This window comes from Mustela lutreola, chromosome 1 (assembly GCF_030435805.1).
Source record: "Mustela lutreola isolate mMusLut2 chromosome 1, mMusLut2.pri, whole genome shotgun sequence".
NCBI classification, from domain to species: Eukaryota; Metazoa; Chordata; class Mammalia; order Carnivora; family Mustelidae; genus Mustela; species Mustela lutreola.
The window spans coordinates 279,263,492-279,288,017 of record NC_081290.1 but is presented as its reverse complement, the minus strand read 5'-3'; the positions used below and the strand labels follow the sequence as shown (position 1 = coordinate 279,288,017).

Here is a 24,526-nt window from a genome sequence, read left to right as displayed (position 1 = left end):
CTAGCAGTTGATGAAGACCTAAGATCTTACTTTTGAGTACGATTATAAGAAGAGGCTAGAAAAGGTGAGCTCTTGGCAGGAAAGAGGAGAGCACATACTACTTGGAATTATTAGGCAGAACAGTATGAAATTGACAATGATCAACTCTGCTTCGTCGAGAAAGACAATGGTTTTATATGGCTTAAACTCAGATTTTTGCTCAAACTACTTTTTGCTGGAAATCCAGCCCGACTACTGTTTTTTGTAAGTTAAGCTTTATTGGAACATAACCACACATTTGTTTACATATTGTCTGTGGCTGCTTTGGTATTCTGAGAGCCTGAGTATTTATGACAGAGAACCTACAGCCTATAAAACTTAAAATATGTGCTAGCTGGCCTCTTACAGAAAAAGGTTTTCCAATTCCTGGGCTACCCCACCAGTGGTAAGATCCTTGAGGTTAGGGAAATCGTCTGTTCTATATGCTGCTCTGTCTTCTGTGCCTACAACAATTCCTGAAACATAGAGTCTACTGTATGTTGAAGAGATGAGTAAATAGATTTTTAAAAATGATGAATGCCAATATTCTCAAGGCCCAGTTGAGTCTGTGTCACTTGTGTCCTGGGCTCTGATCTGTTGACACTTCCACAAGGTTAGGGATAGATACTATGCCTGTCCATGGAGAGAGAAAGAGAGAATATTTAGACCAAAGAATCCCAGGCCTCCAATTCAGATTTTTAGGAGTAAGAGTACTGCCCAGTGTTTCTCAAATCTGACCATATGTTTTGGTTAAAGATGAAACCTAAAGCCAGTTCTCTGGGGAGATGGCTTAAAGACTGATTAACTTTGTTTTTATTGTTACTTCAGCTTCTTACTGCTGCTGTAACAAAACTATTGCCAACTTAGTGACTCGAGACAACATAATTTTATTATCTTACAATTCTGGAGGTCAGAAATTTCAAATGGTTGTCATTGCGTTAAAATCAAAGTGTTGGCAGAGCTACATTCTTTTCTGGAGGCTGTAAGGGAGAATCCGTTTCCTGGCCTTTGCCGGCTTCCAGAGTCTGTCCTCAGTCCTTACCTTGTGGTCCCATCCTCTGTCTTCAAAGCAAGCAGGGCAACATCTTCAAATCTCTCTTGGACTTTGACTCTCCTGCCTCCCGCTTCTACTTAGAAGGATTCTTTCATTATTTGGGGCCCACCCAGGTAATCCAGAATAATCTTTTTATCTCAAGGTCAGTTAATAAACAACCTTAATTTAATCTGCAAATTTGATTCTCCCTTGCTATGTAACTTGACATATCCCTAGGTTCCAGAGGTTAAGATGCGGACCTCTTTGGTCTTTTAATATTCTGCCCACAATTATTACTCTGCGTGTAACTACCAAGATAGGAGATGATATTATTGTGTCAACAGTATGGAATGTCTGGTGTTTGAAAAACCTAAGCTATCTTTATGATCCCTTACTCCTCTTTAAAGAGTTTTCACATTCTGTATCTACAATAGCACTGGAAGGTAGAGGGTGGGGGAAAGTTGTTATTTCATTAATGAAAAAAATGAGAGGATAAGTGGCATTCAACAGGCCCACACTGGTCAAGGGCGTATGACTGCCATGAGGAACCAACCAGTTTTTCTGACAGCAGGCCAGTGCTTCTGGTTTAGCCTTGTAACCCGATGGTCTGTATTTTTCATCTTGTCATCTCCATTTCTCACATTTCCTGGCTATAAATTCGTTTCTAGGGTTTGGATGCTATGGTGATCCTGTTAAGTATGCTAGAGTTCTGCGTTTCTGTGTCCCTCTCTGCCTTCGGATGCAAAGTAACCTGCTGCCATCCTGAGGGGGTGAGTGTTGAGCTTGCCTCAAAGTCAAGTGTGCTAGTTTTCTGTGGCCGTGGAGTACATTCCAGAAAATTAGAGGTTTCAACAACACACATTCGTCACTTCTCAGCTTCCATGGGTGAAGAGTCTGGGCACACCTCAGCTGGTTCCTTTGCTCAGGGTCTGTTATCGAGAAACTGGCTGGGGCTGCGGTCGCAGCTGAGGCCTCTACTCCCCTTCCATGCTCGTGTGGCGGAGCTGATTTCCTTTCAGCTGTGCAACTCATGACAACTGACTTCTACTTTTGAGGCCAGCAAGAGAGTGAAAACCTCTGATGATCTAAGTTTCTTTTAAACAGCTCATAGGATTAGGTCTAATCTACCCAGAATAACGTCCTTTTTAAACTGAGGTATACAGCTGAGTGATTTGACAGTTCTTTTCAGTACCCAGTGCTCACTGTGATGTCACCTGTCACCATGCAAGGTTGTTACAATACAATGAATATGTTCCCCACGCTGTACTTTTCATTTTCATGACGGATTCACTTTATAATTGGACATCTGTACCTCTTAATCCCCACCTACCTTCACTCTGGCAACCACCAGTTTGTTCTCTGTATTCAAGAATCTGTTTTGTTTGTTTTGTTTTTTAGATTTCACATGTAAGGGAGATGATATGGTATTTTTCTGTTTCTGCATTTTACTTGGCATAATACCTTTTAAATCCATCCAAATTGTCACAAATAATAGGAACTCATTCTTTTTTTTAAAAAGATTTTATTTATTTAACAGACAGGGATCACAAGTAAGCAGAGAGGCAGGCAGAGAGAGAGAGGAGGAATCAGGCTCCCCGCCGAGCAGAGAGCCCAATGCGGGGCTCAATCCCAGGTTCCTGGGATCATGACCTGAGGCAAAGACAGAGGCTTTAACCCACTGAGCCACCCAGGCACCCCAAGAACTCATTCTTTTTTATGGCTGAGTTGTATATATCCATCTTGTTCACCCATTCATTTATTGATGGATTTTACAATTACTTCCGTATCTTGGCTATTGTAAATAATGCTGCAATAAACATGGGGGAACATATATCTTTTCAAATTAGTGTTTTCATATTCTTTGGGCAAATACCAGGTGTGGAATTACTGGATCATGTGGTATTTCTATTTTTAATTTTTTGAGGAACCTCTATACTGTTTTCGGTAGTGACTTCACCAATCTACATTCCCATCAATAATGCAACAGGCTCCACATTCTTGCCAACACTTGTCTCCTGTCTTTTTGGATAGTCTCCATTCTGACATGTTTGTGAAGTGGTACCTCGCTGTGGTTTTGATTTACATTTACCTGATCACGAATGACATTAAGCACTTTTTCCTATTGGTCATCTGTATGTCTTCTTTGGAAAAATGTTTACAAAGTAATGTCTTTTTTGATAAACTTAAAGTCAACTGCTCAGTTACCTACTCATAGGAGTGATATCCCATCAGATACACAGATCCCACTCATTTTCAAGCAGTGGGTATCACATAGGGGCATGGGTCACTGGGTGTCTTTTTAGCATCTTGCCTCCCACAATGAATAAAGACAAATTAATTTTCTCCATCCTTACTCCCCCTTAGGGCCTCCTCTCTTAGTCCAGATCAGAAAATACTTCACAATGGAGAGGTCCCCAGAGAGGGCCAGATTTCGCTTCATTATCCTATCATAGCAACCTTCCCTGGGTTACTAAAGAAAGTCAGTGTTTCCAACTTCTTTACCAATGCCTGCATGCCTGCCTATCTCTTACCCAGAGACCTGCAGCAGATCCTCCTGGCCACTGAAAGAGCATCACATAGAGACAATTGGTAAATGGGAAGAGAGAAGAGACCAAGAGGCATTGGGAAGAATAGGACAAGGATATCTTCCAAGAACTGAGTTAAAATGCCAAGAGTTGCTCATAGTTTTATTACCCAAAGGCAAATCCTAAAACAATAATAGTTTGATGAGATTATTTTTCTCTTGCTCTTCTCTACCATTTTGTGCCTCTTTACTCTCTTTTGGGGCTGCCGTGGTACACTGCATCTCCTGCCCCACAGAAGAGAGCTGGACTAACTCTATCTGTGGACTTCTGTGTTATAAGACCCCAGAAGTTAAAGTTTTCAGCAACTCCTGATGACTTTTTAATTTCATTAAGTGAAACTTTTTTATTTTCATTGACCAAATCATCTGCACAAGGGAGCAAATTCTTTAGTAACCTTCCTATCGTAATGTCTAGGCCTGTGTTCCCTTCTGCTCCTGGAGTTACAGAGTTGGGAAAAGCTTCTCTCACAAATCTCTTGGGGCAAATCCAGAAGAGCAGTGTCTTTGAAACATTAAGGCCAAAGTTTTATCTCTTCCTGTTTCTATCCTCCCCCAGCCCTCACACACATACATACTCCATTTCACACTTGAGTTTGTGGAAGAGAGACCAGAATTTTCCTTAGTTTGCTGATGGTTCCTGCCTTTCTGGGTCTCTGTGGTTTTTGAAATGATTGAGTCATGGCCAGCAAATCATGATTTGGATATCTTGTTGCCATCAGCATAAAGAACTGGATTTGGAAGAAAAGCTCTAAATTTTCCATAACACTTTGATCAGCAACTTGCTGTGCACACTCATCCATGTGTAAGATCAGTCCACTTACAGAGTCACAAAAACAGCCACGAGCTATCACTGAATGTTTTTCCAAGATCCAGTCTGAGCTCCAGAATGCCAGAGAAACCCCACCAAGTTAATATGGAAACCAAATTCCAAGAAGAAAGAGTAGACTCTGATAGTGATGCATTGTGTGGACAGGAAGGAAAAGCCCTGTGGTTTTTTTTTTTTTTTTTTTTTTTTTTTTTGGTTGACTCACCTATGGCTCTCTGACTGACTTCACAGGTTATGTTGATTATGCCATCAAATCCTCACACGGCAGAAACTGCATTTCCTGAACCATTTTCAGGAGGTTTGATGCCACCAACAGACCAACAACAAAATGTTCCAGAAAATGCATCCTGACAGTTGTGCAAGAACCCCATTTGGGAAAGTACCAGAATCCAACTCTGGTATATACATGATTCAAAGTGATGTTCTCATTTTTCCCGAAGAACTCGACCGCTCATTTTACTGGCTCTTTATCAACAATAGCAGAAATTAAATAAATAAATCATGCATTTAATGAGTTAATGGTGCTTAAAAGTTTTTATCCATTGGGTCGTCTGGGTGGTTCGGTCGGTTAAGTGCAGACTTGATTTCAGCTCAGGTCATGATCTCAAGGTCATAAGATCAAGTCATGTCAGTCTCCTTACTGAACCTGGAGCCTGCTTGAGACTTTCTCTTTCCTTCTCTCTCTGCCCTTTCCCTCTTGTGCTCTTTCTTTCTTAAGAAAAAAATTTTTAACCATCTTCAGAACTTTATATAAGGACATTAAGTTGGTAAATTAAATTCAGCAGAAGAAGGTCAAAAAGACATTGCTGAAATGAGGGCTCCTAAAGACTATATTTTTCTGCTTCCCTGGCCGGTACTCCTCGTATTTGTTGGACTTTCCTCTCCTACCTTTGGGAATGCAAGGTGTTTTTACCTTCAGAACATTGAGATGCACAGCTTTCCCCTCTCCTTCCTTTTCCTGTTTTTCTTCTACCATAGAAATACCTTCTAATAGTATATTCAGTCCTTGTATCTATGCAAGGACTCTTTCTCTCTCCTTCCCTACTTTTTCTCTCTCCCCCACTTTTTTTCCTTCTCTTCACCCCATTCTGTCTCTTCTAAGGGCAGGATTATATCTTAATCAAATATCTATCCAGTGTGATACTGTGTGTATAGATATGAGATTGTGCAGTATATGGTATTTTCTGAATGCTCATTAAATACACTTGATTTATTACAGAGCAAAAATAAATTAAATTAAATTAGAAACACCACGTTCAGGCACTGCCTACTTCCTAGACAGATGAAACTTAGAAGAAACTAAATGATGATATCAGGAAATATAGTGTGGTGGTAAACAATGACAACCCTGGGTTTTCATCTCAAAAATTCCATCTCTCCCATGAAATGTCTCTGTGTATCCTATTTCTCTTCAGTAAAATAGTAATAATATCACATGGCTCGTAGACTTGTGATAAAATAGGTAAAGCAACTACTACTTTGGCTGGCACAGCCTGAACCATAGAAGTTTTAATACACACACACGTGAATACATATGTGCATGTATATGCATTTGGACATTTTCTTTCCATTCATTGTTGTTTTATTAAGCACATATTTATAAAGTGTCTGTTTTGGGCAGGCATCCAGAGAGTGAACTGCTTCCTCTCATGTAGGTTAAACTGACAGGGCAGGGCATAGTTGAACATGTAAATAATCAGTCAAAATATTTTCATGTGTTGTTAGGAGCTATGATGATGAAGCAAGTTAGTGGGCTCACCGTGAGGCAGACATTAGAAATGGTAACCAGGAAAGTTCTTTCTGAGGAACTAACATTTTCATGATAGAAATACTATCATTGCATTTTTTAAAATTATGTTCAATTACCCAAGATATAGTACATCATTAGGTTTTGATGTAGTGTCCAACAATTCATTAGTTACATGAAACACCCAGTGCTCATCACATGTGCCCTCCTTAATACCCATCACCTGATTACCTCATCCCTCCACCCCCCTTCCCTCTGTAACCCTCAGTTTTGTTCCTGGAGTCCAGAGTGGTGTGTCTCCCTCTCTGATTTCTTCCCATTCAGTTTTCCCTCCCTTCCCCTGCGGTCCTCTGTGCGATTCCTTATGTTGATGGACATTTTCTTTCTCCTTTAACTTTTAATTTTTAAATTTTTTCCAGCTTTATTGAGGTATAATGGGCAAAAAATAATTACATGTATTTAACATGTACAATGTGATATTTTGATATATGTGTATATATTGTGGAATGATTATCACATACCCATCACTTCACAAAGTTATCTTCGATTTTTTTCTTTTTTCTTCAGATCAACTCTCTTAGCAAATTTCAAGTGTACATTTTATTAACTGTAGTCAGCATGCTGTACATTAGATCACCAGAGCTTAACTCATTCTGCTTAACTGAAACTTTGTCCTGTGACCACCATCTCCTCATTTCCCTCACTCCCCAGCTTCTGACAACTCTCTTTTTACTTTCTGCTTTTATGAGCTTGAATTTTTTAATTCCACATGTAAGTGAAACATATGACATTTGTCTTTCTCTGTCTGACTTACTTCATTTTACATAACATCCTTCAGGCTCAACCTGTTGTCATTAATGGCAGGATTTCCTTCTAACTCTGAAATTCCTTATGTACACACACACACACACACACACACATATACACACACACACACATTTTTTAATCCATTCATCCACTGGTGGACACAACCAGTTTCCATACCTTGGCTATTATAAATAATGTTGCAGTGGACATAGGAGTATAGATACCTCTTTCAGATTGTGATTTCATTTTCTTTGTCAATATACCCAGAAGCAAGATTGCCAGATCATACAGTAGTTAATTTTTATTTTTTTGAGGAACCATCATACTCTTCCATAATGGTATACTAATTCACATTCCAAGCAACAGTGCATGACGATGGTTCACTTTTATTCACATCCTCATCAACATGTGTTATGGCTTTTTGATAGCAGCCATTCTAACAGGTGTAAGTGATATTGCATTGAGGTTTTGAATGTGCATATCTCTGATGATTAGTGATGTTGAGTATCTTTTCTCATTCCTGTTTGCCTTTTGCATCATAACTTCTTTGGAGGAATGTCTAAGTCCTTTGCCTCTTTTCTAATCAGGTTATTTGAGTTTGGGTTGTTGTTTTGCTTTGTTTTCTGTTTGGGGTATTTTTGCTATGGAGTTGTTTGAGTTTCTTGTATGTTTTGGAAATTAACTATCCAATGCATATATCAGATGAATTGTCTTACAGATATTTCTTCCATCTCATAGGTTGTCTCATCATTTTGTTACCTCCTTTGCTGTGCAGAAGCTTTTCAGTGTAGGTATATAAAAAGAATTTGACAAAATTCAACTTTATTTCATGGTAAAAATTGTTAAGAAATTAGGTTTAGAAGAGAAGCATCTGGCTGGCTCAGTCAGTAGAGCATTTTACTCTTGATCTGGGGGTTACTGGTTCGAGCCCCATGTTAGGTATAGAGGCTATTTAAATAAATAATAAATAAATAAGTAAACTTAAAAAAAACCAAATTAGGTTTAGAAGAAATGTGCCTCAGCATAATAAACTCCATATATGACAAGCCCACAGCTAATAATGAAAAGCAAAAAACTTTCCTTTTCAGATCAAAACCAAGACAAGGACATTTGACACTTCTATCCAACATAATACTTGAAATCTTAGAGCAATTAGGCAAGAAACAGAAATGAAAGATATATAAAATGGAAAAGAAGAAGTAAATGATCTGTTTTTAGACGTTATGATCTTATTTACAAAAAAATTCTAAATACTCACCAAAAATTTTCTAGAACTAATAAACAAATTTGCTGAAGTTATAGAATACAAGATCAACATACAAAAATAAGCTATATTTGTATATACTAATAATAACAATTCAAAAGAAATTAAGAAAGCAATCATATTTAAATAACATCAAAATAAATAATATACTTAGGAATAAATTTAACCAAGGTGTTGAAAGATGTGTAATGAAGTCATGCCTGGGTAGCTCTCAGTTGGTTAAGCATCCATCTCTTAATTTCAGCTCAGGTCATGATCTCAGGGTCATGAGATCAAGCCCTGTGTTATATTCTCTTTTTTACACCTCTCCTTCTGCCCCTCCACTTCATCATTCAAACACACACACACACTCTGTCTCTCTCTCTCTCTCTCTCAAAAAAAAATTTGGACACTGAAAACTATAAGATATTGATTAAAGAAATTGAAGGAGGGGCGCCTGGGTGGCTCAGTGGTTAAAGCCTCTGCCTTCAGCTCAGGTCATGATCTCAGGGTCCTGGGATCGAGTCCTGCATCAGGCTCTCTGCTCAGCAGGGAGCCTGCCTCCTCCTCCTGTCTCTCTCTGCCTACCTCTCTGCCTACTTGTGATCTCTCTGTCAAATTAAAAAAAAAAAAAAAAAGAAATTGAAGGAGACACAAGTAAATGGGAAGATAACCTGTGATTGTGGGATTGGAATAATTAATGTCTTAATGTCTATACTGCTCAAAATGATCTACAGAACCAATGAAATCCCATCAAAATTTCAATGGCATTTTTCATGGATATAGAAAAAAACAATACAAAAATTGGAACCAGAAAAGATCCCAAATAGTCAAAACAATACTGAACAAGAAGAACAAAGCTGGAGGCATTTTATCTTCTGATTCAAAATACATTACAAGACTATAGTAACCAAAAGAGTATAGTACTGACAAAATACACACAGACCAATGGAAAAGAATAGAGATCCCAGAAATAAATCCATGCTTTTATGACCAATTGATCTTTGACAAGGGTTTCTAGAACACACAAAGGAGAATGGGTATTCATAAAAATGTAAGGACTCCCTCCCTCTACACCAACCTGTACACTTTCTCCAGCACTACAGATTGACAATAGTTAGAAAAAAACAAGCAAGACATTCTTTTTTCTGGTTAAAGATTGAACAGTGATCTAGCAAGATCCATCAAGGTGGAACCTCAAAAGCTTGCTTTTATGTTAATATAGATATTCTATTTGTATTGCTGGGCATCAGCGTGGATACTGATTACTGGCAGATGTGTTTATCTGTAAAGGAACTAACTTTAAGATAAAATTCAATAAAGAGAAATAACAAGACATGGAAATAAGATGGGTCTTTGATTCCACAGTTGAGAAGCTATATCCCAAAGCTTGTTTTAACTATGATTTTTAATAAATAGTTTCTATGGTTGAGCCATTTCAATTGAGTTCCTTATTTATTGTAACATGGATTTTTGTCCTTCTTCTTCATCTTGTAGTTATTTGTTCATGTTCTTTGCCTATTTCCTTTTTATTATGTATATATATTTTCATATTAGTGTTACTAGTCCATCATCTATATTTATTCTATGATGCAATTATGTTTTCTTAGTCAGCTATTTTTGTCTTACATTTGTTTTTGTTGTCTCTTGCCCTAAAGTTATTTTTAGATTTAATGTAGAGTTTTAGGAATCCATCAAAATCCTCAAGGAGAACACAGACAGCAGCCTCTTTGACCTCAGCTGCAACAGCTTCTTCCTAGAAGCATTGCCAAAGGCAAGGGAAGTAAGGACAAAAATGAACTACTGGGACTTCATCAAGATCAAAAGCTTTTGCACAGCAAAGGAAACAGTCAACAAAACCAAAAGACAACTGACAAGATGGGAAAAGATATTCACAATGACATATCAGATAAAGGGCTAGTATCCAAAATCCATAAAGAACTTATCAAACTCAACACCCAAAGAAAAAATAATCCAATCAAGAAATGGGCAGGAGACACAAACAGACATTTCTGCAAAGAAGATATCCAGATAGTCAACAGACACATGAAAAAGTGCTTAACATCACTTGGCATTAGGGAAATACAAATCAAAATCACAATGAGATACCACCTCACACCAGTGAGCATAGCTATAATTAACCAGTCAGGAAATGACAGATGTTGGCAAGGATGCGGAGAAAGGGGAACCCTCCTACATTGTTGGTGGGAATGCAAGCTGGTGTAGCCACTCTGGAAAACAGCATGAAGGTTCCTCAAAAAGTTGAAAATAGAGCTACCCTATGACCCAGAAATCACACTACTGGGTATTTACCCTAAAGATATAAATGTAATGATCTGAAGGAGCACATGCACCCAAATGTTCATAGCAACAATGTCCACACCAGCCAAACTACAGAAAGAACCTAGATGCCCATCAATAGATGAATGGATAAAGAAGATACAGTACACACACACACGCACACACACACACACACACACAGGAATACTATGTAGCCATCAAAAGAAATGAAATCTTGTCATTTACAATGACATGGTTGGAACTAGAGGGTATTATGCTGAATGAAATAAGTCCATCAGAGAAAGACAATAATCATATGATCTCTCTGATATGAGGAATTTGAGAGGCAGGGTTGGGAGTTTGGGGGGTAGGGAAGGGAAAAATGAAACCAGATAGGATCAGGAGGGAGACAAATCATAAGACACTCTTAATCTCACAAAACAAACTGAGGGTTCCTGGGAGGTGGAGTGGTAGGAAGAGGATGGTTGGGTTATGGACATTGGGGAGGGTATGTGCTATGATGAGTGCTGTGAAATGTGTAAGCCTGATGATTTACCCCTGGGGTAAATAATACATTATATGTTAATAAAAATAATTTTTAAAAAATTTAATGTAGAGTTTTTAAAAGTAATTTTATTTATAAATTCTCATATTTTAAATTTCTCATTTCTCATTACAATATATTCTTTAGTATTTTCTTTTCTTGCTTCAGAGACTTGTCTCTAACATTTGTTTTTATTAGTACTGTTGAGTATTATAAAACACTGACATTAAATGTTAGTATTTTACCATGCAATAGAACCATATTTGTCTTGATTTGTACTAGCCACAGTCTTCTAATTATTTTATACATGTTGATTTTTAAATGAAAACTCCCTCCCTCACTTACTATTTTTTCTCCCATATTTCATTTACATTTTATATTTTTTGATACACAGTATTTATTCCCATTTGTTCTGATAGTTGTGACCTGAATTTCTTCTAAGGAACCACCCCATCATTCCATTACTCCCAATTTATCTACAAAGGTGGAGCTGACTCTACCCTCAATTCCTCCTAGATCTGGGCAATGGCAGAATTGCATCAACCCAACTAAAGTAGATGGTTCTGTTATAGCTTAGGGGCCCAAGAAAAACCAATTGTATAAATGATACATTTCCAAGTGATGCTAATTCCAGTATTTTTGCTATACTGACCTGGAAAGAGAATCTTACTCTTTTCTCTTTCCTGTTGTGTTTAGAGCTGTGTTGGTATAAATCTAATGCTATTAGCGGTCATCAGGCTACTGTATGAATCCTATCAGAGACAAAAGGTTATAGAAGAGAGAAAAACTTAGAGGTTCTAAGTGATAGGTCAGTCCCTAACAATGTCCTTTGAATCTCTTGAGTCAACGTGTACCTGGAACTGGGCTAACATCTGGAGTCAAGCCAATCCCTGAAGTTTTAGACAGATAAAGGAATTAAAATAGCTCTATTCAAATAGTGCAGTAACTGGACAGAATCCTACTATGGTTTCCTCTTTAATTCATAATAAAAGCCGAAGTTCTTACTAAGTCCTACAAGTTCTTACTAAGTCTTACTAAGCCCCACATCACTCAATTCTTTGTTATTTCTTGGATTTAATAAAATACCTATACTTGTATTTATTGAGAAGTTGCTTTGGGTTTATATTAAATGGACAGAGAATGTCTTCCTTTGGCAAGAACTTTTGCATCCATGAAACTTTCTATGATTTTATTTATATAAGCAATCGAAGAATAGTGCATTTTTACTTGTGAAAAGTTCACACAAACATTCCAGGTTAGTAGAGCAAGATGTTATGATTCTAACTTTTAGAGAAGACTACCTGCATTTCATATTATATCATTTTTAAACTTTTCATGAATGTATATGTCTGTTTTTATTGATTGATTTTTCTCCTGATTTTTCGTTTTTGTCCTTTTTCTGCTTCTTGGCATGTATAATAATTTTTGATTTGATGATAGATGTAGTCATTTTTATGTGGTTGACTGCTCAAATTTTCTTTTTTCAGAATATTACACTTTATTTTTGACAGACAGTTAAACTTGTAGATAAGTTTGGTTCTTCTGAGGCTTTTTTTTTTCTAATCTGGAACTTTATTGTAACAAAATATAATTTTGTAAAGTTTTACAACTTATAAGAGAAAGAAAGTATGATTTGTGGTATTTTCCTTTAATTTTCTTCCAATTATAATACTAATACACTGCATAAAAACTAGAAAATCTAAGAATATATGAGACAAAACCCACCAATAACCTTACTATTAAAGATAAACATTGTTAATATGCTAGGATTTTTACATATATACATATATGTACATACATTTAAAAAATAGAGTTCAGTTATGTGGCATTTCTAGGCCTACATTTTAGTGTTTTTAAAAGCCTTTATAGGGAGGCTTTAGAGTTATTATTATTCTGGACTAGTTCAGATTTATCTTTTGTGTGTGTGTGTGTGTGGTACATTTTTCTTAATTTTATTTTTCCCGTGTTCCAAGATTCATTGTTTATGCACCACACCCAGTGCTCCATGCAATACGTGCCCTCATTAATACCCACCATCAGGGTAACCCATCCCCCACTCTCCTCCCTTCCAAACCCCTCAGTTTGTTTCCCATAGTCCATAGTGTCTCATGCTTCATCTCCCCTTCTGATTTACCACAATTCACTTTTCCTTTACTTCTCCTAATGTCCTCCATGTTAAGGCTTAACTCTCTGGAGGTCCTTATATCCTAAGTATTCATGGAGACTCTGTACTCCCACTTATAAGAACTTGAATGTCTCCCAGCTCTGTGTGATTTCTGGTAATCATTTAGCTTGCAACTATCTATTTAGTCTTTGATTGGACTTGGAATTTCAACTTGTAAATGTCAGCTTAGCATTTGACAACAGATTCAAGGAGACCTTCTTGCAGACTTCAGGAAATCTCTCTGCATAGCTACCTCCCTTTCTTGTTCTGCACTCACTAATTCAATTTCAGCTACTTTAACTCCCTCCCCTCTGATTTCTGTCTTCTCAATGTAGCAGGATCAGTAGGGATCCATGGTTCTTCATGCAGAACCAGATCTGTTGTTATATTCACATTTGTTTCCATTTTCTCCATGTTGTAAGCCCTACAGTGACTACTGTCCAATGTCTGAAAGTAGTTGTTTAGAATTGTTTTTAGTTTTGTAATTGCACAGAGTGGTCTACAGAGTAAGTCTGGATCCATGATGACAGGAAGAATTGATTTTTTCCAAATTTCAATATCAATAAACATATAAGTTTGTATTTCTTGTTTCCTTTTCCAACATTTAAAATTCACTTAAGGTTGTCTAAAGAGGACATTTAATTAAGTTAATACTTGCCCAATCATTTAAAATCTTCAACCATAAAGTTCAAGTATAACAATTTTCATATGCTCATTTTCTTAAGTCACCCTCTTTAGATTTCATGAGAAGCAACTCATAAAAGACACTTGCACATTTCAGTTGTTATTTTATATGTGAATTCTGACATTTTCCAATGCCTTTATATAGTAATACCTGACAGTTTGGGGCCATGTTCAAAGATTTTTGTTCTCACATAATACAAATAGTGGTAACATAATAAGACAAAGCTATACAAATTTCAGGGCAAGTATTTAAATTTTTTAATTAATCGAAATATGTTCCTTGGTTTGATTTTTTAAATAGCTGTATTATAAACACAGAAAAGATATAAGAAGTCACTTTCTTTTGATTTCTTGGTGGGTAAGGAAAAAATATGACTTCTAAATTTGAGATACGGTTTAAACAAAGCTGATAAAATGTTTGGCTTCCTTTTGGAACCTCTTCAAGGTCAGCAATTTGTTTTTTAGTGATCAACATTTGTTGGGGTTACTGCAGCCCATTAGATTTTCACTAATTTAGCAAACTTTGATTGACTTGTAGGGTTAAAAAGCTAACTCTGATTAACTTGTAGGGCTAAAATTTAGACATTTTTTTCCTTCATGTCCAATAAGTGCAGACATCAGGCAGAGGAAGTTCTAAAAGTCTCTGTGGTTGCTCCCTGGTTATTCCCATTTTAATTGTCAATTTTAGCAACGTGTGGTATTTTCCCCCAATGAAAATTTCGAACAGCTTGTTCCAATTCTTCTCTACTAACACATAGAGCTTCACCAGAATCACCCATGTCTTGAGTGGACTTATTCCATGCTATTTGTTATGTTGATACAAGAGGATTGACTGTCAGGAAGAGAAGAGTCGTGGGAGAGCTGGGAGTCAGTCACCTCATAGTGCTTTGCAGCCCAGCTGTCATCCAGGCTGTTTTCCGTTGCCTGGCTCCCAGACCAGAGCACCATACTGATTCCTTTGAAAACTGATTTTTCCTTCAGTTGTTTTTTTTTTTTTTTCTACTTAGTATTCCTTCCCTCCCAAATTTGATTAAAGATGACGGAGAGCAATGAAAATTTTTCCATTTTCCCTGTAGCTTTTTTTTTAAAAGATTTTATTTATTTATTTGACAGAGATCACAAGTAGGCAGAGAGGCAGGCAGAGAGGGAGAAAGGGAAGCAGACTCCCTGCTGAGCAGAGAGCCCGATGTGGGGCTCGATCCCAGGACTCTGAGACCATGACCTGAGCCCAGGTAGATGTTTAACCAACTGAGCCACCCAGGTGCCCCTGTACTTTTCTTCTTTAATGGGGCAAACACAAAAGAGTACATGCTCTATGATTCTATTTATTGAGACACCAAAATCCCAACAAAAAAATCAGTGGTATTAAAAAGTCAATATGATGGTTACCCTGGGGATGTGATGGCTAGAACAGAGCTCAAGGGTTGTGCGCCTCTGGGTGCCCTCACTTTGCTAACTTTTGATCTAGGAGGGGTTAATAAGCTGTGCTCCCTTTATGTTTCCCATTAAGCTTTATATTAAGACTTCTGCAATTTTGAGGTTCCTCCAATGAAAATATCCACATTAAATCTCCATCTCCAGCTCTGTTTCCTGGAAACTTGGACTAAGACTATTGAAAGTTAATTTTCAAAAGAGGTGCTCCTCATCCTCATGTAGATAGATTACATATGAAGAGGTTTACCTCTACGTAACATACACATAAAGTGGTCTGTGCATTAATCATCTTCTCTAGGCTGTCTGTGCAAGAACAAAAAGTCACACTATCATTTAAATTTTCATTCCTAGCTTAAAAGGAAAGGAAAAAATTCAAACAAATCCAAAAATCACCAGTGCAGAGCTTCACATAAGGGATTTGGGGATTCAACATGACACTTTTTTTTCCCCTTAACTTTCTGGTTTCCAAGGAAACGGGACTCGGAATCTACTTCTTTTTTTTCTTTTCTTTTTTAACTTCTCTTCAGCGTAACAGTATTCATTGTTTTTGCACCACACCCAGTGCTCCATGCAATCTGTGCCCTCTCTAATACCCACCACCTGGTTTCCCCAACCTCCCAGCCCCTGCCCCTTCAAAACCCTCAGATTGTTTTTCAGAGTTCATAGTCTCTCATGGTTCACCTCCCCTTCCAATTTCCCTCAACTCCCTTCTCCTCTCCATCTCCCCTTGTCCTCCATGCTATTTGTTATGCTCCACAAATAAGAGAAACTATATGATAATTGACTCTCTCTGCTTGACTTAGTTCACTCAGCATAATCTCTTCCAGTCCCATCCATGTTGATACAAAAGTTGGGTATTCATCCTTTCTGATGGAGGCATAATACTCCATAGTGTATATGGACCACATCTTCCTTATCCATTCGTCCGTTGAAGGGCATCTTGGTTCTTTACACAGTTTGGTGACCGTGGCCATTGCTGCTATAAACATTGGGGTACAGATGGCCCTTCTTTTCACTACATCTGTATCTTTGGGGCAAATACCCAATAGTGCAGTGGCAGGGTCATAGGGAAGCTCTATTTTTAATTTCTTGAGGAATCTCCACACTGTTTTCCAAAGTGGCTGCACCAACTTGCATTCCCACCAACAGTATAAGAGGGTTCCCCTTTCTCCACATCGTCTCCAACACATGTTGTTTCCTGTCTTGCTAATTTTGGCCATCTGAATCTACTTCTAAGCCAGGTTTGGTGGTAACCCCCATATACACAGCTCTGCTTTGTTTTAAGCCAATCAAAACACCACATCTAAAGTTTACCTAAATTCCACCTTTCCCCAAATCTTAAAATAATCCCATTTTTCCCTCTATTTAAGTGTCTCCTAGTTCTTATGTGTGCACTACACTTGTGGAAATGAGTCAATAAACCCACTGTGTTGGACAAAATATTTGTCCCTGGTACTGTTTACTAGATGGGCTTTATCTGTCTACTATAGATAATATTTTATATTATTGACTAGGCAGGAACACACAGACTGTAATTTGTAGAAATACATTATTTGGTCACTCAGATAACCGAAATATATTCCATATATATACACACATATATATATATGTATTCAGTCTTCATGCACAGTTCCTAAATCATTTTTCCCAAAACCCTAGGAACTTCCTGAGTGATAAGATCAATGGGAGCATCTTTTGTCATAATGTTTGGTGTCTTGTCCTCGGTTCCTAAAATCCCTTCAGAGAGGTAAAGGTGAAATGGGTGTCTTGTGATTTGTAACAAGCCACTTTCCACCAACTGGGTTTATATTAATGAGATGACTTGGAAGTTCTTAGGGTACTTAGGAACTTAGGGAACTTAGGAAGACCTAAGGAAAGGAGCTGATTACCAGAGGAAACAACCACGTGATTAGAAGTTTGGAACTTTTAGTCTACCCTTCTGACCTCCAAGAAGAGGAGAGGAGCTGGAGGTTGAATCAATTAATAATGGCCATTCAATCATGTCTGAATAATAAGGACTCCATAAAAATAAAAAATTAAAAAAAAGGAAAGGATTAGGATAGCTTCCTGGTTGGTGAACGTGGAGGTCTGGGGAAAGTGGCACACTCAGAGAAGACAGGGAAGCCCCGAACCCTTTCCCTTCACCCTGTCCTATGTGTTTTTTTCCATTTGCCTATTCCTGAGTCAAGTCCTTTTGTAATAAATCAGTAATCTAGTAAGAACAGGGGTGCCTGGGTGGCTCAGTGGGTTAAGGCCTCAGTGGGTTAAGGCTCAGGTCATGATCCCAGCATCCTGGGATCTAGCCCCGCATCATGCTCTCTGCTCAGCGGGGAGCCTGCTTCCTTCCTCTCTCTCTCTGTCTGCTCTCTGCCTACTTGTGATCTCTGTCTATCAAATAAGTAAATAAATAAATCCCCAAAAAGTCTAGTAAGAACAGTTGTCCCTTGGGCAATGCAGGCTTGAACTGTGTGGGTCTACTTATACATGGCTCTTTAAATTTTTTTATTTTTTTATTTGAGAGAGAGAGAGTGCAAGCAGGTGTGGGGGAAGAGACAGAGGGACAAGCAGACTCATGCTGAACATAGAGCCCAATGTGGGGTCAATCACACAATCCTGAGATCATGACCTAATCTGAAACCAAGAGTTGGATGCTTAACCAAGTGAGCCACCCTGGTGCCCCATACATGGAATTTTTTTTTTTTTTTTAACAACACATACTATAAATGTGTTTTCCCTTCCTTATGATTTTCTTAATAACATTTTCTTTTCTCTATTTATTTATTGTAAGAATACAGCACATGATACACATACAAATATGTGTTAATCCACCATTTTCGTTATTGGTAAGGCTTCTGGCCCACAGTAGGCAATTATTAGTTAAGTTTTTGCAGAGGTAAAAGGTATACATCAATTTTCAACTGTGAAGGAGTCAGTGTCCCAATCCCTGCATTATCCCAAGTCACCTTGTAATATACTTCTGAGTTTAATTAATCAAACCCAAGGCGGTTGATCAAATCTCCAAATCCATAGGTAGTGGGTCAGTAGCACAACAACCTGGAATTACAACTGGCATCTGCAATTGTACATTGTGGTGGAGATTGGTTTTGTGGGACTGAGCCCATAACCTATGGAATCTGATGCTGTATCTGAGTAGATAGTGTTAGAATTGAGTTAAACTGAAGACCACCAGCTGGTGTGCAAGAATTGCCTGGTGGTGTGGGTCAAAACCACTTTACAGATACACACGTACATGCACAGAGTGCCGAATCATTTGAAAGCAAGTGCTTGACATCACGATACTTGGTCCCTAAATACCCAGGACCTATCTCCTAAGAATAGCATTCTCCTATATAACTTACTAGCATAATTATATCACCAAATTTGTTCATATAATAATCCAGCACGTAGTTCCACAGAAACTCTGGGATCAAGCTCTAAATGTTTATATTTCTTGGGAAGACAAAACTGTAAGAAGCTCTCAAATACATCAATCCTAATTATGTCCCAATGTTTATTATTTCATGAGAAAATTATCCTAGATCTTGTGTTAGTTTGACATAGCACAGTTTAAACCATCTGTATATTTCGGGTAAAGCAAGGTTTCCCCCACACTGGGATGTTAAATGCAGATACTGACTTATTCAGAGAGACATAAAATTTCTTTATCAGCTGGCCCACATTAATAATGTGAAGAGAGACCTTTGAAAACGCTTTTCAGATATAAGCCATAAAACAAAATACCAATAATAAAAAGTGTATATACATGTATACACACACACACACACACACACACACACACAATGGAATATTACTTAGCCATAAAAAATGAGATATACACACACACACGCACACACACACACACACACACACACACATATACATACACACACACACACACCATACCTTCTTTATCCATTCATCTCTCAATGGATACTTGGGTTGTTTCTGTATTTTGGCTATTGTGAATAATGCTGCAAAAAACATTCAGGTGCATATATCTTTTCAAATTATTGTTTTTGTTTTCTTTGGTGAGTGCCCAGTAGTGGAATTACTGGATCATATGGTATTTCTATTTTTAATATTTTGAAGAAACTCTATCCTGTTTTCCATAGTGATTGCACCAATGTGCATTCCCACCAACTGTGCATGAGGGTTCCCTTTTCTCCACATCCCCACCAACACTTGTTTCTTGTGTGTTTACTTTAGCCATTCTGACAGGTGTGAGGTGATAGCTCATTGTGGTTTTTGTTTGTTTGTTTGTTTGTTTGTTTGTTTTTTTAAACAAAACAAAGATGAACTTTTGAGACTTCATCAAAATCAAAAGCTTCTGCACAGCCAAGGAAACAGTCAAGAAAACAAAGAGGCAACCCACAGAATGGGAGAAGATATTTGCAAATGACAGTACAGACAAAAGATTGATATCCAGGATCTATAATGAACTCCTCAAACTCAACACACACAAAACAGACAATCATATCAAAAAATGGGCAGAAGATATGGACAGACACTTCTCCAATAAAGACATACAAATGGCTATCAGACACATGAAAAAATGTTCATCATCACTAGCCATCAGAGAGATTCAAATTAAAACTACATTGAGATATCACCTTACACCAGTTAGAATGGCCAAAATTAGCAAGACAGGAAACAACATGTGTTGGAGAGGACGTGGAGAAAGGGGAACCCTCTTCCACTGTTGGTGGGAATGCAAGTTGGTGCAGCCTCTTTGGAGAACAGTGTGAAGATTCCTCAAGAAATTAAAAATAGAACTTCCCTGTGACCCTGCAATTGCTCATTGTGGTTTTGAATTACATTTCCCAGATGATTAGTGATGTTGAGCATCCTTTCATGAATCTGCTAGGCATCTGTAACTCTTCTTTAGAGAAATGTATATTTGTGTCTTCTGCTCAGTTTTTAATTGGATTATTTGGGATTTTTTTGGTGTTGAGTTGTAGAAGTTCTTTACATATGTTGGATATTAACCTTTTATTGGCAAGTATATTCTCCCATTCGGTAGATTGTCTTTTTGTTTTGTTGACAATTTCTTTTGATGTGCAAAAACTTTTTATTTTGATGTCGTTCCAAGAGTTTATTTTTGCTTTTGTTTCTCTTGCCTCTGGGGACCTATCTAGAAAAATACTGTTAAAATTGATGTCAGAGAAATTACTGCCTACGTTCTCTTCTAGGATTTTCATGGCTTCAGGGCTCACATTTAGGCCTTTAATTCATTTTGAGTTTGGTTTTGTGTGTGGTGTAAGAGAAGGGTCCAGTTTCACTCTTCTGCACTTTGCTGTCCAGTTTTCCCAACACTATTTGTAGAAGAAGTTTTTTCCCATTGCACATTCTGTTGAAGATTAATTGACCATATAACCATGGATTTATTTCTGTGCTATGTTTTCTGTTCTGTTGATATATGCTTCCGTTTTTGTGCCCATACCATTCTGCTTTGATTAATACTTTATAATATATCTTGAAATCTGGAATTGTGATACTTCTGGCTTTGTTCTTCAAGATTTCTTTGGCTATTCAGGGTCTTTTGTGGTTCCAAACACATTTTAGAATTATTTGTTCTAGTTCTGTGAAACATGCTGTGGGTATTTTGATAGGGACTGCATTAAATATGTTTATTGCTTTGGGTAGTATGGACATTTTAACAATATTTTTTCTCTCAACTCATGAGCATGGAATATCTTTTCATTAGTTTGCATCATCTTCAATTCTTTCACTAGTGTTTTACAGTTTTCAGAGTACAGGTTTTTCACCTGTATTTTATTATTTTATTATTTTTTTGGTGCAATTCTAAACAACGGGATTGTTTTCTAAATTTCTCTTTCTGTTACTTCACTATTAGCATACAGAAATGCAATAGATTCCTGTATATATGGGACACAAATGGAAAGCAGTTGACCTGAGCCTGTTCCTTAGCTAAAACAAACAAGGCTTTTTCCCTTTATAAACACCCTAATGCCCACAGGGATCAAGTCAGGGGCCTGTTTGTTCAAATCAAAAAGATTATGTACACTTCAGTCTACTTAATTCTCAGTTGGGAAACAGTTTTCCCCTTTCTTGCTGCCCACTGCAGGCTTCTTCTCCATTATGGGAAGAAACTCCTCACGTAGGAGTATCTTGGTCTATGCCATGAACTAGCCTGTGCTGGGCTCTGGCCCTTCCTTCTCCAAACATCTTGAAGGTCGGAGCAGGTGGTCAGGCTGTATTTTCAGCTGCAAACTTCCTGTTGCCCAACAGCACCTTATCCACAGACTGTGAGCAAGACTAAAATTCTTGCAAGATAATATTTGTTTTTCCTTTTTCAGTCCAAGCATTTTAGGACTTTCTTAGCTTTTTCCTTAAGATAACCTATTAATTGGGGGGTGAGGAAATGGTGGGGGGAAGTACAGGCATATATAACTGGAGGAAGGAAAAGGAGATTCTGCCTACTAGTTTATAGCTTTTGTTTTCCAAAAGTACAAAGAATCAGATCCCACTAAAGAAGTTATGATAAATGCTTCAGAAAGAGAAGTGTTCCTATTGTTTAGGAACAAAGGGGGATACAGAATGGAAGGAGTAGTCATGATAATTAAGAGCATAACAGATGTCTTTGGCAACTTTAAGAAGATTCCTATGGTCCTGAGAAGAGAGGGGGCAGAGGGTCAGTGACAAAAGCTGAGGCAGATGGAGGACCTAGCTAAAACAATGAAGACCCAATGGTTGTTTTAGGTCCAAAGAGTTTGGGTCTTCTTACTTTACAAGTGGATCCTTGGATAACCTGTTTTGATAAATGGTAGGATATGATTTTAAAAAATGCTTTGATAAGTGGTATGAAATGATTAAAAAAAATAAATTTTGATAACCAAAATTACTCCCCAATCCAGCTCTCCATCACTATATTAAACACCTGCTTTACAGATTATGCCACAGGTAACAGGAAGACTTTCCACCTCTCAGCAGACAGAATGGTATCTTATAACAAGAAATTAACTTGAGTGACATCAGCAAGATGGTGGAATGGGAAGCCCCAAGCCCCCATTCTCCCATGGAGACACCAAATTAACAACATACGGACCAAAATGCCTTGAAAGCCCTCTGGAAACCAGTTAAGAAGTCACAGCACACTAGACAAGCCCATGGCCACGAAGAGATGCATCCAAATGGATGGGAAAACATGTGATACTTACTTTTCCCACCTGGCACAGTGTGATATAATGGGGAGGAAACTCCCAATTCCAGCTTTTTCCTCAGGAGGGAAAGAAAAATAGAGGCCCAGAGTCATGTGTCCAGCATTCTGGATTTTTGAGGGGCTACCAGAAGGATCGGTTTCTGTCTCATGGATTTGGAGTGCTGAGGCAAACTGGCAGAGTTTGGGTGTGAGACTGGGGGGTCGCTAAAAACATAGCAAGCACTGTGGCTTGTCATAGCTCCAAAGGGACTGTGGTACCTCAAATGGATGATGCAGAGGAAGAATGTGTGGGTTTCAGAGAAGAAGCAGGCAGACCTCTTTAACTGGGAGGTTTACACACACTTGCCCAGAGCAGATGCATCTCCAGAAAATGTTGGAAAGGTCCCCAGAATCTCTAGCCATGCTGATTGGCAACCGTCTTCCCCTTTATGAAGCCAGTATGAAAGACTGGAGGAGGTGGTTTTGGTTTTGTTTTGTTTTCAAATGCCCAAATCTCACCAAAAGATCTCAAGACATGAAGAGAAACAGGAAAGCATGGCTCAACCAAACCAAAATAAATCTTTAAGAACTGACCCGAAGGAAAAGGAGAGTTTCACACTCACACTTATGACAACATTATTCACAACAGGCAAAGAAACAACCCAATACCAATGGCAGATGAATGAATTAACCACAAGTGGCGTATGCATACAGTGGAATATTATTCAGCCTTCAACAAGGAGATCCTATCACATGCTGCAATGCGGATGAAACTTGAGAACATCATGCTGACATAAGCCAACTGGAAAAGGACAAATAAAATATGATTCTATGGTTGTGAGGTATCTAAAGTAGTCACATTCATAGTAACAGAGCCAGAATGATGGTTGCCAGGGGTTGAGGAGAGAAGAAATGGGGAATTGTCATTCAATGGGTATAAAGCTTCAGTTTTACAAAAAAAAACCTGAAAAAGTTCTAGAGACCTGTTGCACAATAATGTGAACATACTTAACACTACTGAACTGTATTCTTAAAAATGACTAAGGTGATAATTTTATGTGTGTTTTTTTTTTACCACAATTCAAAATAAAAACTAAAGGGGCACCTGGCTGGCTCAGTGGGTTAAGCCTCTGCCTTTAGCTCAGGTCATGGTCTCAGGGTCCCGGGATCGTGCTCCACATCGGGCTCTCTGCTCAGTGGGGAGCCTGCTTCCCCCCCTGCCCCTGACTGCCTCTCCGCCTCCTTGTGATCTCTCTCTGTGTCAAATAAATAAATAAAAATCTTTAAAATAAAAAATTATAAAAAAATAAAAACTAAAGAATTAATGAGCTAAAGAACAATAATTATTCGCTTCTTGCATGTTTGCCTTTACGCAGAAGCCACAGAAAAACTTTATTCTTCTAGATCAGTAGTTCTCAATGAGGAGATTTTGTCCCCTCTCCATAGGGGGACATTTGTCAATATTTGGTGACCTCGCATCTGGGGTGGGCAACGTTTCTGGCATCTAGGGAGTAGGGGCCAGAGATCTTGCTAAACATCCTACAATGCACAGAACAGGACCCCTTGTTCTGCAACAAAAACTTACCCAAATCAAAAATTCATTAGTGCTTCTTTAGAGAAACCTGAATTATTAAGTGCGAGTGTTAACTACTCTGTCATTCCTTTCCCTCCAGGTTGGGTTGACAGAGTTCAGACTCTGGAAACAACAGATGGTCAAGGTGGGACGGGTCTAATTTGAGAGAATAGAAGGAGAAGCTTCTTGTTCAGATATTACTGAAGCCCCCCAAAAAAAGAAAAAGAAGGAGGAAGGTGCAGAGTGGGAGAGAGAAGCATGGAGGGAGATTGGAATTGGGAGTTTGAGTGGGGTGGCTGTTGATAGACTACTTTTGGGTCACTCGTCTGTATAGTTCTGCAGCAAGCACCTTGAAGTGTCATCTCATGCAATCCTCGTAACTCCTCTGAGATCATTTAAAGTTGTACTAGTAAGAGAGGAAGACAGACTG

At 38.1% G+C, this 24,526-nt stretch overlaps 1 protein-coding gene across 2 annotated transcripts in view; it reads left to right on the top strand.

Annotated features, from left to right (window-relative positions):
• Positions 1-4,974, top strand: part of LOC131822711 (membrane-spanning 4-domains subfamily A member 4A-like) — a 28,252-nt gene extending 23,278 nt beyond the window's left edge. The window contains exons 6-7 of one of the 2 annotated variants that reach the window (XM_059159002.1): positions 1,720-1,821; positions 4,693-4,974. In XM_059159002.1, the coding sequence (XP_059014985.1) occupies positions 1,720-1,821; positions 4,693-4,812 (222 nt within the window). In that variant the 3' untranslated portion in view covers positions 4,813-4,974. The remainder of the gene's footprint in view (positions 1-1,719; positions 1,822-4,692) is intronic. The other variant, XM_059159003.1, reaches the window with a different exon arrangement.
• The last annotated feature ends 19,552 nt before the right edge of the window (positions 4,975-24,526 follow it).